This window comes from Triturus cristatus, chromosome 9 (assembly GCF_964204655.1).
Source record: "Triturus cristatus chromosome 9, aTriCri1.1, whole genome shotgun sequence".
NCBI classification, from domain to species: domain Eukaryota; kingdom Metazoa; phylum Chordata; class Amphibia; order Caudata; family Salamandridae; genus Triturus; species Triturus cristatus.
In genome coordinates, this window is record NC_140592.1 from 84,731,953 (window position 1) to 84,746,182 (window position 14,230).

The window sequence follows — 14,230 nt, forward strand, 5'->3', positions numbered from 1 at the left end:
GGGGACACACAGCTGCTTAGACTATTGCTTTGTATCGAACGGAATGGCGCAAGGAGTGAAGATGATTTCCTATTTAGCTTGCAACCTGTCAGACCATTCCCCTGTACTGATGAGCTTGGGGACGGGGCATAGTCATCCAGCAGTAGGGCTTTTGAGGCTGCGGACGGAGCCGTTGACATATTCTCATTTGTGAAGGAGGTGGGAGAGGTGCTCTTGCACTATTTATGAAAGCTGGGAAAGTGCAGGAAGTAGAGCACTTGACTGGGATGCACTAAAGGCAGTCCTCAGGGGTGTATATCTTAAGGCCACGTATAGCGTCAGGCACCAGCTAGAATGGATAGATTTGGGCAACCAAGAGAAACGCCTTGGTGACATAGAAAAGAAGCTTTCTACCCAGCCTGCCAGACTCAAGGAATGGCAACTGTGGATGTGAGGAAGCACCCCTAAACCCCGTAGGCGCTCACGACATCAACCCCGTCCCCCCTTATGGGTCCCTTACTGCCATGGCTTGAACGAAGACAGTGAACACAGGAAGGAAACACCAACATTAACACAAGACTTTCATTCCTATGCACAGCCCAGAAGAATAAGCCCGGAAATGCTCGTTCTGTGGCGGGGCGGAACGTAAACACCAAGTGACCAATCAGGAGAACTGGAAGAACCCGGGGATTGGACAATAAAACCAGAAGAAACAGTATCCGGTGGGAAGGCGTTGGGAAGACAGACTTTGACCGAGACAAGAGGTAGTGAGAGTGTACCTGCAGACGCCGCGGAGGCGAGGACGGAAGACGACAGTGACGGAGACCCAGAGAATCCCGAGGTGTGGTCGGAGGACAGGTGGATCCCGAGGGACGCGCATAAGCTGCAGCAACTTAGGAGAGTTGCGACAGAAAGCGGTACATGACCCGGGCGGAGGGAAGGCAGGAGGGGGTGGGACAGAAATGGGTTGTTAGCCCTGTAACTCCCTAGGGTCTTCCTCAGGTCCTACAAGTGAGGCCAAACCGATACAGGAGTTGTGGTGGAAGCTCATAGTAACGAATAGAGCGTGATCACTGACTGCTGCTGTTGCTTTCTTGTTTTTTGTTTAGTTAAACTTCGGGACCCGAGCAGACATCCGCAGAAGTGAAGAGAACTCCTACGACTGGCAGACCTCCGTGGCTATGGGAAATTGGTCAAGATTGTGTTTTGTTTACTGCTCCGGTGGGACTTTAGAGCTGCCTCCCCTACTACCTTGGGATTGTTTATTCCATTAAATAAATCTCACTATTAAATCCATACGGCATCCTCGCTTCTGTTTCCGCCCGTCCCTCCGACAATGTCGTAGGGAGATGTTAGACAATTGACAGACTGGAGAAACACACATATACGGCGTACTGTCAGAGACTGCATGCTGAAGGGAAAAAAGGAGCAATGCTAGCCCTACTTGTTAGCCAGCGCGAATTACGAACCCCTCTATTGGTGCTCCGAGACAACAAGGGGGTCTTAATCAACACACAGTTGGCCAATAATGAGTTATTCAGGTCCCATTTATGTAAGACACATGCTGAGAGAGCAGCTAGGCCAAGCGACTGGGACGCTGCCTTTCTAAACTTGATCGAACTCCCACACTTTGCAGATGATGACAGTGGCTCAATGAGCATGCCCATTACTATCAAAGAGATTTTTGTTGCAATTAGAGGATTGAGAACAGTTTAGACACCAGGGGGCGTTGGTTTCCCCACAGAGTTTTATCATTGATATGAAAGTACAGTGGCAGATATATTACTCTAGATTTACCACGAGGCTCTCCAGAAGGGGTGATTGCCAGACACTATACGTGAAGCACTAATAGTGCCGGTGGAGAAACGAGGCAAGGACCTGACCAGAGCCTCCTCGATCCGCCCACTGTCACTTTTAAACGTGGATGTTAAAATCCTTAGTGGCATATTGCCAGCACGTTTGTTGTCTCATCTCCTGGCCATAATTCAAGCTGACCAGTGTGGATTTATTCCGCAGAGAAATGCCCTGTACAATTTGAGGCGGCTGTTGCACATTTATCATGCACCACAGCCCAGGCGTTGGACTCCGTGGATTGGGAATATCTTTGAAAAGTAATGGAGAAAGTAGAGCTAGTTCCCAAGTACGTAACCTGGGTCAAGCTATCCTATACAGACCCCGGGAGCCAGGGTGAGGATAGGATGGGAGGTCTTGAGCAGATTCAGATTGCATAAGGACACTCAAAACGGGTATCCTCTATCACCCCCCTCTGTTTGCATTGGCGGTGGAGCAGATGGCGGAACTGCAGCGTAGTACGCTGGGCCCCTGGGGGATCACAGTGGTTGAGACCACGGATGTGGTTACATTATATGCTGACAACGCCCAAAGTATTCTGTCCTCATACTCCTGAACGCACTATGGGCATTTGGAGAGGCATCAGGGCTTCGTGTCAATCACATAAAATCCCAACTATTCCTTATGGTAGAGCTGGCTGGGATTCCAATTGAGCAACTCCCACACATGTAGGACTCCCCTAGGGGTCAGAAGGTGTGAGATATCTGGGAATCAGGATTGCCTGCACAGAACAAAAAATTCTGGACCTTTACATTGGCAGTGTTGTGGAAGGTTTACAAGCTTCAGATCGGTTCTGGAGACCCCTCCCATGTCCTTAATTGGCAGGGCTACCATAGTAAGGTTGATCATGCTCCCCAGTTGTCTGCATACCCTACAGGGCACACACGGAGATCCTCGACAATATTTTAGGGAAATAGATAGCCTTATTGTAGATCTGTTATGGGTAAATAAGAGGAAGCAAATGGGACTGATAATGCTAAACAAACCTGGGATTGGGAGGCCTGGGGATCCCAAACATGGAACTCTACTGTCCACTGGTTGGATCGAGCTCGGAAAAGGGGCTTCGGGCCGGTCCCCATGGCGGAGAGTATGCCTGTAAGGGTGCCTACAGACACGCCCTTTGTCATTTGCCAGGTGTGTAGGGTGTGGGAGATGGTGGTCACGAGAGTGATAAGACGAGCCTCGTATGCATGGGACATGCCAATATGGTCGTTGAAACAGTTTGTGAGGCTAGCTGGCATGATGTCTGTCCAGAAGTGGAGGGACGGGGGCTGCAAATTAATTAGTGACCTATACCCCGGCGGACAGTTTATCACGCGGGAGGATGCCACAACGTCCTTTGCACTTGATACAGGAGAGTACCTGCAATACACAAAGATACCTGCAAAGGCACAGGAGGCGTGGATCTGTTTCCGGGAGGAGTTACGGGCCTCCCATACACTGATTGCACTCCTGACTCTGGCAGGAGGGCATAGACTGATATCACATATGTACTGAACATTAAGGAACGACCTTCCAGGAACGACTCCTAGGGTGCACTCAAAATGGGATGAGGCCCTGGAGGAACCCTTATCTTCGAGATTGGGAGCGAGTGCATGAAGGGATGAAAACTGATAGCTTTACCGTGAGATTTAAACTGATCTAATACAATAATATACATCAGGCGTATCGCTTACCCAAAACAATGCATACTGTATGCAATACTCGGATGGACTGCTGCGCCCGCAGCGGTAGCCCCACAGCAATTTTCCTGCACGTGGTGTGGCACTGCACATCCCTGACGCCCTTCTGGCGAGATATGTTGGGAGAGCCTTAATAGAGCAGTGGTTGAGAGTTACAACCCACTGTTTATATTTTTCTGCTGGGACGGATTCCCACCCCTGATAAGGAGAAACTTATTAGGAAATATATTCTGTTGCCGTGCCCGGAGAGCGGATAGTAATATGAGAGGTCCTAGGAAGCGAGGAAACACTGGCAGAACGCTACTGCAATGTAAAAACACAGGACTGAGTTGGAAATGAAGGACCAGAGAAGGACCCCAGAGGATTGTGAAATGTAATAAACAGTATATGAAAACAAAAACAATAAGCAGTTTCTTGTAAATTTGATTATAGTAGCTGCATAAAGGTTTTTAATTTGTGACTGTTATCTCATCCAATTTTGTTGCCTGGACCATGCATGCTCTTGTTGGAAAATTATGAGTTACCCTAACCATTCTGTAAATGTAATCCGATATAAAATTTGAGTATTTGTGACACAAAAAAATCCATAATACCATGCATACAATTATACATATATACACATATATATATATATATATACACACACACACAGTCATAAATATACATATATACACACACACACACGTAGAGCAACTCACCTTTCTATCGTCATCATCGGAGTCATCTTCATGCAAAAATACTAGCCTTGGTGCTTCTTCATGGTTATCAACTCTGGGAACACAAACTTGCTCTTGCTGTGTAACACGGGTAGAGTGGTTGTCTATGGGCACTTGATGTGTTTCCAGTTTGGTATGCAGGATTTCCTTTGATATTTGACAAGTTTCAGGGGTGGAACGTGGTCTATCTCTTGATTGTGGATAAATAGCAGCATCATTAGGACTGATTTCTTTTGATTGTGGACAAAGCACAGCATCACCACACGAGATATCCACTGATGTTAAATGAAGTGTGGTATCATTATAATTACTCTCCCAAGATGACAGATGAATTTCAGTATTGTTGGGTCTGCTATGCCCCAAAGTCGGATAAAGTTTAGTATTGCTAGGCCAACTCACTTGACAAGATGGATAGCCATTAGGGTCACTGTGTCTTCTGTCACTAGTTGTGGGATAAACGTTGGTATCACCATATAAGTTTACCTTTGATGTCCGTAGAGCTGTGGAATTGCAATGGACACTATCTCCAAATCCTGATGTTGGGTAAACTGTGGTATCACTATGCATGCTATCCAGTGCTGATGGAAGACCAATAGAGCTCCTACAGACATTCTCATTTGATAAACAAACGTCAATGTCATTATGGCTGTTGTTCCTCAGTGCACGTATTTCAATGCTATTATGCAAACTCTTCCCTGATGTTGAATGAAGTGCAGTGGCAGTATCTCTGTTGTTTGATGAAGTAACACATACAGGAACTCTGTTGTTGCTTGATGAAGTAATATCTGCAGTATCACTAAGCGTGCTATCTCTCACATTGCTATAAACATCATCTCTTGATGCCGGATAAACTGCCGTACTTCTATTTTTGATCTTCTCTGAGGCATGGTCAATATGTGTGTTTTCCTTGGATATTCGATAAACTGCAGGATCACTATGTCTGCTCGGTCTTGGTCCTAAAACTGCAGTATTGTTCAGCCTGCTTTTCCTTGAAGGATTAGTGTCACTCTTCGAGTAAAGAAAATTGCCGACCTGTGATTCAAGATCTGCCTCAATATTTATATGAGGACTATCTTCTGACGAGGGACATGAATAAAAGTTTGTTGGCTGGCATTCCCCTGCTGTTCTAGAAACACACACATTTCTTGTGAGCAATTTAGAGCTCCCGCCTTGACTGTTCTCATGCTCTTGTCCGTTACCACTTGAAAAAGAACTAAAACTCCTGGACCTGCTACTCACTGGCTGGCTTAACTCTATTCTCTGATGTGGTATGCAATCTTTCCCTAGGATTGACGCGGTTTTCACTCGACTGGTGTAGGAGTTCCCAATTGCATCCTGGAGAGCCCTCTTGAACAATCCAGGGCAACCCTGATCACTCCGACTTCTAATGGTTTTTCTCCTCTCGAGTGAAGAACTTTCTTGCAAGCTCTCTTTGCCCACAACCTCTGGAAGGTGACTGTTGCTGCTGTCCATATTAACGCATGGCACATTTCCATGTTTTACCTAACATGGAGGAAAAGAAAACAGTTGGGTGTGTCTCTCTTACTGAATTTCCAACACTTCAACAACTACGGAACACACATGCACATCAAGAGAGAACAAAAATGGAATGCTCCAAATTATAGGCAAGTGTAATGGGATTTACAATTTGTAAAACATAAAATATACGAGTGATCCAAAATTCACTGTTGAATGTACTTTAAAGGTCACATGAACGTCATTTGTAAGACAAGTTTCAATTGTCTTTATTTTACAGCAAAGCTGCAGAAGTGTTTTTAATAATTCGAAATGAATGCTAAATTCAGATGTGTTTAAGCTAGCATACCTAGGGCTGAATGTCAAGGATCTAGCAAGTTTGGGACAATATGTCAGAGATGCAAGCTGATTTCAGAACAAGGCAAGGTAACAGGGGTTGCTTGCTCTCTGCAGGGACAAGGCTTTCCAAAGAATTGGTTACATATAAAAAAAAAGGGAACTTGAGGGCTCGGAGGAAAACAGGAGAGAAGCTGAGGACTGAACCAGGTTGAAACAGGCAGTAAATATGGAATTGGGAAGTCTCCAGGGGAATCTATAAAGATACACAAATACAAACCACTGTAAGAATAAGCAGGGAAATGATAGGCAAAGTATCAGAAATTATAGTTTGTCTACTCCTCAGAAGTGGATCTTGAGAGACGACAAGGATTTTATTAGTCTCACAGAGTTCAGAGGGACACCCAGCAACTCTGGAGGAGTGCTGGGTGGTTCTCTTTGCTAAAGGCATAAGCCTTGGAGTCTGTCTCCCTTGGGAACAAGGACAATAAGGATAATAATATAACACACTAGAAGATAAAGGGGAACAGTGGAAAGTACACAGGAAACAGGAACTGCCTTGAGTTCAAGGAGATTGATCCAATATGAAGTCTGCTTCTGAGACCAAGTGCCTGGGCATGATGCAAGAGGGAGTACCCTATTTAGAATTATTTGGTTAAACCCACCATGGAAACAAATGCGGATCTGCTAGTTACAGTGAGCTTATCACTGCGGAATTGGTTCCATTCATGATCTAGGCATTGCTTTAAGTGTTTCACCATCAGACGTGTGTCACTACAAAGATTAAAGATGCCATAGAACCTACAAGCTATTGGAAGTGTTTTTCTTTTTTTAAGTCTTTTATTTTTTAATTACAAGCTTTTTTCTGTTGTCTAGATCACTTCCTGTTACGAGGTTGTTGTATGGAAGTCTATCTGATAGATACATTCTTTAATCAACAGCTGCTATAGAAAGATGTTGAGCACATTTGCCTCAAAGTGGGCTTCAATGGCAGAAAAACTGTTTCAGCTATGGCTTGTGCTGTTGCCACTGAAGGAGTAGGAGCCTATTTTGGTGGTACCTGTTTTTTTATGACCTGTAATGTGGTTATGAAACTCATGAAGCAGAGGACAGAATCAGGTCGGAACAGGTAGTGAATATGGAATTGGGAAGTCTTCAGGAGAATCTATAAAGATACACAAATACAAACTACAGTAAGGATAAGCAGAGAAACAATAGGCAAACTATCAGAAATTATAGTTTGTCTGCTCTTCAGAAGTGATCTCTCTGTGGATATGTAAAAGTTCCTACGAGACAGCAAGGAGTGGAATAATCTCACAGAGTTCAGAGGGACACCCAGCAACTCCTATGGAGGAGCGCTGGGTGGTTCCATTTTCCAAAGTCACAAGCCTTGGAGTCTAATTGTCACCCCTGGAAGCAATAACAATCAAAGCAAGTTCTTTCTTACATATTGGTATAAATTTAGAAGCCAACAATGTAGTTAACTGCAATTGATAATGCTCACGGATAACCATCTCAAACTTAACGCTGTCGAAACCGAATTCCTTCTCATCTCACCGCCAAATAACATCCCCAAGATTGAGCTTTGTTTGAAACCTCTTACAGCCCTTAACTGTTTTCCTCACATCATGGACTCTACTAGACCCTTGGGTATTAAATCAGACATCTGAATATGCAGGAACACAATAATGCTGCCACCAATGGAGCGAATTAACAACTGAGCATTCTGTGGAAACTTAAACCCTACCTTCCACATGAAGACCTAAAACAAGCTGTCCAAGCTCTTGTATTGCCCAGACTGGACTATGGTAGTGCCACACTATGTGGCTTACCTCGATACAAGGTGGCCCCTCTAAGAGCCTCCCTCAATGTGGCAGCAATAATTGTTTCCGGAATAAAAAGAAATACACACATCTCCTCGGCCCTAAAATCCCTCACTGGCTACGGTATAAAGCAAGAATCCAATTAAAAATTGCATGCTTGACACAAAGAGCTACATTTCAATACCCCCATATATCTGGCTCAACAGCTAGAGAAATCAGGCGGCCACAGACCCTCGCATAGTGCACACACCCTGCTTCTGAAACCCCAATGAAACCACAAAAATAAAACGGGTGCCAGAGCTTTCTCGGTTGTCGCACCGAAGATATGGAACTCTCTACCACCAGATGTTCGTCTGATTTACTCTACCACAACACTTGATCAATCTCATTGTCACCTTGCATTGCCTAATGTTGGCAGCCACATGTAGCGTAGGAGAATCCAAGGAAAGGCATAGGCAAATGCTCTTGACAAGTCTATGAAAATGCTTTTGCCTATGGACTGAATCTATAGAAATCTGGATGCAAAGTTTCTACATTTGGTGGTTTTGAGGCGGTGAACAAGTTTCAATACCGGATTCCGTGGTTTTAAAAGAAACAATATAGCAGAAAATAGTGCTCTTAAAAGGGGCCCGATGACCTGGTTTGCTTACAAGTTCTGAAGACCTGGCAGACCTACCACAGATGTCCCTCGCCCAAGAACAGTTCCAGATTTCAGTAATTCCCTTGACTGTACTCTGGATACCTACAGTTGAGGTAATACATTGCGATTTGTATTATCCGTCTCAAGATGGACAATGCATATATTGAAGAACAAAGGATTCCAAGGTTAGGTGAACTGTCCTAAGCTTTAAGGCATTGATATGGTAGAACTTTTCTGCAGGAGACCATTTATCTTCAATAGATAGCTCCATTATGTATGCTGTCCATCCATCCACTGATGTTATTAGAGGTTTCCAGAAAAGAACTCACTGAAGCATGTTTAATTTCTTGCACAGGCACAAGAAGGACTGGTTGGGGCTGCTGGGCATACGATATCCTTTCTTCCTAGTCTCCTAACATTTAACACCACTGGTCTCCTAAACACTCTGGAGGAGGTTGCCTGTGGAGCTTGGCTCTTGGTACCAGGGAGATACAGAAGGCCATGTGTAGTGCTACACGCAAACTTGCATTGTGAGATTGTTGTGAGCTTTAACTCTATGTTTTTTAACTGATTCCATTTTGAATGTACAACATTTTTGTGCTCTTGCATGGTTTCATTCCGTGCCTTCTTGCAGCTTCAAAGAAGGATGTTTTTCTTCCTTCTCAGCACAAAGCAAAATAGCCTGGCCTGGAACAGAACGTGTGGAATGTGAGTTTGAAAGCGTGGAGAAATGTACTTCTCTGTCAAGGAGTCAAAACACAAAGGGCTGGCCAGCTTCCATCTTGACCTCGAAACAGGACCGTAGTTTCAGCCTTGGTTTTGCAATAGATGTAGGGAGGGGGGATTTCTAGAAGTCTCTCTCCGTGTTAGTAAAAGGTACTAAAGACAGGAAGTTTTGGCAAGCAGACAGAAGCTCTCTTGTGGAGTGAATGCACCATCACAGGAAACCTTTTGTTGTCCCAGCGCAACTTCTGGCTGACTGAAAAGGGCTTCTCAGACAAGAGGACCAGAAGAACAAGTTACTTACCTTTGGTAACGCATTTTCTGGTAGAGACTCTATCCAGCTGCAGATTCCTTACCTTTGAATTTCCCAGGTGTCAGGCTCAATCCAGAATCTTTTGCTGAGCAATACCACTTGCGCACACCATCAGGGGGCTCCATTCGGCTCTGCGTGACGTAGTTAGCATCGGCTAGGACGTCATGGTTCCTATATAGGCGCCACCCAGGCGAGCAGACGTCAGTTAATTTTTTTCCTTGCCAGTTAAGCGCCGATCTGGGAAGCGCCACCGCTCTGACGCTTTTTGACAGGCTTTTTCTCTACTTTTTGTCAACTTGCACATTCTTTCCGTTGTGCGCAAGGCTGTCTATGAGGAAAACAGGGTTTAAGCCGTGGGGGCCTGTCCCTGCACGGTGTCGGTCACTGATCCCCACCTCGTCTGCCTCTGGTGTCTTGAGCACCATCATGATCCGAAGTTGTGCTCGAACTGTCGGGCAATGGCTCCTAAGACATTACGGGAGTGGGCTTTGAAGCTCCTTGCGGCCAGGCAGCGGACACAGTCAAGCGAGACTCCGCGGAGGTCCCCGTCCCTATCGAGGAAGAGGAGGTCACAGTACTGCTCTCTGAGCCCAATGTCCTCTTTGTCCCACTCGAAGTCTTCGGGACACTCAGGGAAGAGGCACAAGAAGATGTCCAAGTGGACTTCATCTTCACCTCAACTGTCGTCCGTTGACGAAGGCGGTAATGAACACCGGCGCTCTAGGCACAGTTCTACGGAGCCAGGGTCAACTTCGCACCTCCCTCCTTTTCCAGGAGCAGGAGAAACCCCGGCACAGATCAAAGAGTTCTAGGAGGTCGCATGTTTGAACGGAAGGGGCCTGTCAGGGCCTCTGGGCCCCCAGAAATCCAATCTTGGATCTGGGTTGACGCTCGTTGTGCCACCGCGACCTCCCCCAGCGTCAGAACCGAAGTCGGAGCTTTCAGCGCCACAGGTGCCAGCCCAATCCTTATCAACAACAATGAGTCGGAGCGACATTGATTGAACCAGGGGTTCTATGTTGTCGCCTGAACACTTTGTGGACGTATTAAGTTCAGGAGAGGAATGGGTGGGGATCACCTGGGTGACTCTGGAAAGCAGTTGGACTGGTATGGGGAACTTAGGTTAGCCAGTGGACTGGATACTTCTCCAGATACTGGCATTCTCTCTCCGCCAACTGTGGCTACGTGCCATGGTGGTCAAGAGGGCAGTTTACTTTCTTGCATTTGTCTTGTGAACGTTGCATTGGACTTGCGTGTTCCATTATTATCTGCTTATGCTTTATTCCCCGGTATTTGACTTGTGAGACTTCCATTATTATTGCTTGCGTGTGTTTTATTATTATTTGCTTGTGTTTTAACTCATGCATTTCACACTTATTTGTGAGTGTTTTATTATTACTTGCTTGTGCACAGACACACATATATATATATATATATATATATATATATATATATATATTCACTGAAAAAACCATAGGTTTCACACGTTATAGTTAGCTGGACATTTTACTGATAAAAAACCAATGAAATTCCCCCGTTATAGTTACTGTAGGCAACTATAACTCACGCGACCGTAATCCTCTGCTGATGCTAATACTGTATTTAGACACTTCTTTGCCCATGTCTTCTTCCATTAAATTTTAGCTATACATATATTACAAATATTTTTTTTTCATAAAGACACATATGTCATCAGCAGAGGATTACGGTCGCGTGAGTTATAGTTGCCTACAGTAACTATAACGGGGGAATTTCATTGGTTTTTTATCAGTAAAATGTCCAGCTAACTATAACATGTGTGAAACCTATGGTTTTTTCAGTGAATTTGCAAGGTTTTTTAAATGCTAATTTCTAACTATAACGTGTGTGAAACCTATGGTTTTTTCAGTGAATTTGTACGTTTTTTTAAATGCTAAGTTACTTTACGCCATTTGTGGCGTGCGCGCCCACTTAACGCAGTTAGTTCCGTGTGCGCACGGCGCGCTTCGCGTGCCCACGTTACGCTAGATGGGCCATGAACGCACGATGCGCTTTGCGCACCGTGCGCACATGGAAGACATATGATGAGCATCGTTGTGACAGGTAAAATATATGTTTTGTTTTGCAGTGATAAGCCATGCACAAATGGTGGCCTTCGGGCAGCATTTGCACACGGGGTGGGGAGAATGTGGATTTTTTTTTTTATTATTTATTACCGTACGCGTACGGTAAGCGTAATCGGCGAAATTTTCGAAAAAATTAAAATTGCCTTTTTTCACTTGGGGGATCGTTGGGGACTCCCTCGACATGGCTAGGTGCTTGGGAGCTGTCTAAACAGCCCCTTTACATGTTTTTGCACTTTGTTTTTCAACCCCCTGTCAGAGTGCGAGAGAGAAAATGGCGGCCTCCGTTTCCTGGTTTCGACCGATTCGAATGATTACTAAGATCTAACGGCCAATCAGAATCGCGCTCGCGCACGTCACCGTACGCGTACGGTAAGCGCACCGTAAGCTGGCTCAGATATATATATATTGATTTAAAGGCTATTTTCTCAGAATCTACTGAACAGATTTACACCAAACCTACACAAGGCACTTCCTTGACCTGTAGACTACCTCTCTGCCAAATTTCAAGGAACTCTGTTCAGCCGTTCGGGCTGTAGCTGTGTCTAAAGGTCCTATGGAAAAATGCATGGGAAAAACGCGTTTTGGGACCCCCCTTTTATCTCAGCCCCTACTTGACGAATCCCCCCGAGACTTTCAGGGTAGGAGCGGAGCGTAGCGCCCCACCTATTTTGAAAAATTCGCGAGGATTCGTCGACCGGCGCCAAAGTTATTCAAAATAGAATGTTGCGGATTTCCTATGGAAACGTGGTCCTAACTATAACTACCTACTGGCGACCGCCAGTAGGTAATATATATATATATATATATATATATATATATATATTCACTGAAAAAACCATAGGTTTCACACACGTTATAGTTAGGAATTAGCATTTAAAAAACCTTGCAAATTCACGTTATAGTTAGGTGGATATTTCACTCATAAAAAACCAATGAAATTCCCCCGTTATAGTTAGTTCAGATAACTATAACTCGCGCGCCCGCAATCCACTGCACATGACGTCACATATTACATCACTCATGACATGGTCAGTGGCATCACTCATGACATCACTGATGACATCATCCTTGTGATAGAGTGGCGGTCGCGCTGCGATATTTTTTTTATTTTTTAAAAAAAAATAACAAATTGGGGGGGTTTTTCAGGGTGTGCGCACCCCCGCGATTTAAAAAAAAAAAAAAAATGTTTTGCCTTTGGGGTCCTTCAGGGACCCCCTGACAAAGGCTAGGGGGTCAGGAACTCTCTACCCTGCCCCCTTTTCACGTTCGCCACCTTCCTTTTTCACTCTCGCACTGAAAACAAACAAAATGGCGGCCGACACTTCCTGATTTCGACCGATTCGAACGTTGACTAACATGTAACCACCAATCAGAATTACGCTCGCGCACGTTAGGGTGCTCGCACCCTGCGCGCGTATAGATATATATATGCTTTTAAATGCTATTTTCTCCGGAAATACTGAACAGATTTTCACCAGAATGCATGGGGAAAACGCGTTTTGGGACCCCCCTTTTTCCTCGGCCCCCGCTTGACGAATCACCCCGAGACTTTCAGGGTAGGAGCTGAACGGAGCGCCCCATTAGTTTTGAAAATTTCGCGAGGATTCGTCAACCGGCGCCAAAGTTATTCAAAATAGAATTTTGAGATTTCCTATGGAAACACGGTCCTAACTATAACTATCTACTGGCGACCGCCAGTAGATTATATATATATATATATATATATACATATACACACACACACACACACACACACACACACTCTTGCATGTTGTTTACCAGTTTCATTTGATTTCTGGGAAAGTATTTCTGTTTGAGTGTTGTATTAATAAAATCCCACGCTTTATTTTGAAACTGCCTTTGAATGAGCCTCATTTTGAGAGTGCTCAGTCTCTTTTCCATGGGTTTCTTCCTGCTTTACCGAGTCCATCATCTTGGGAGTGCCGAATTTCTTTTATTTGGGAGTGTAAAACAAGACACAATGCTGCCTAAGATGGAGAAAAAGTCCCTGACCAAAGGAGAAAGAGTCTGCTTTAGAGAACGAATTTTCAAAATACAGATGACAGTCTTTCATTCAAAGGGAGGATAATGTTACTTACCCAGTAAGCATCTGTTCTTGGCAGGTAGAGCTGTAGATTCACATCCTATGTATACTCCTGCCATCTAGTGTTGGGTCCGGATGTTTGCACTTTGTTTTTCTCCAGTCACGGGGTAGGTGACTCCTCCTTTCGGTGATAGTGAGCATGGGCATCAACTCCATTGTTAGATTGTTTTCCCCCAGAGGGGGAGTAATAGTAAAAAATAGAGATGGCCATGCTTATGTATGTAAACTAAAGAGAGAACTGCAGCAGCTACAGGTACCCGGGGAGGTGGGTGGGCACATGGGAATCTACAGCTCTACATGCCAAGAATAGATGGTTACTGGAAAAGTAACATTATCCGTTCGAGGCATGTGAGCTGTAGATCACATGTTGTGTGTAGACTATATAGCAGTATCCTCCCAAAGCGGTGGCTATCCTGTAGCTGTTCCAGTTGTCTGAAGTAGCGTTTTAAGTACTGCTTGACCCACATTGGCTTGTTGTCTCG

The 14,230-nt window shown here is 44.8% G+C and overlaps 1 protein-coding gene across 1 annotated transcript in view; it reads right to left on the reverse strand.

Moving 5' to 3' along the window:
• Positions 1-14,230, reverse strand: part of TATDN2 (TatD DNase domain containing 2) — a 536,295-nt gene that overhangs the window by 240,739 nt on the left and 281,326 nt on the right. Inside the window, exon 3 of the mRNA XM_085624475.1 lies at positions 4,211-5,731. Coding sequence (XP_085480601.1) covers positions 4,211-5,731 — 1,521 coding nt within the window. The remainder of the gene's footprint in view (positions 1-4,210; positions 5,732-14,230) is intronic.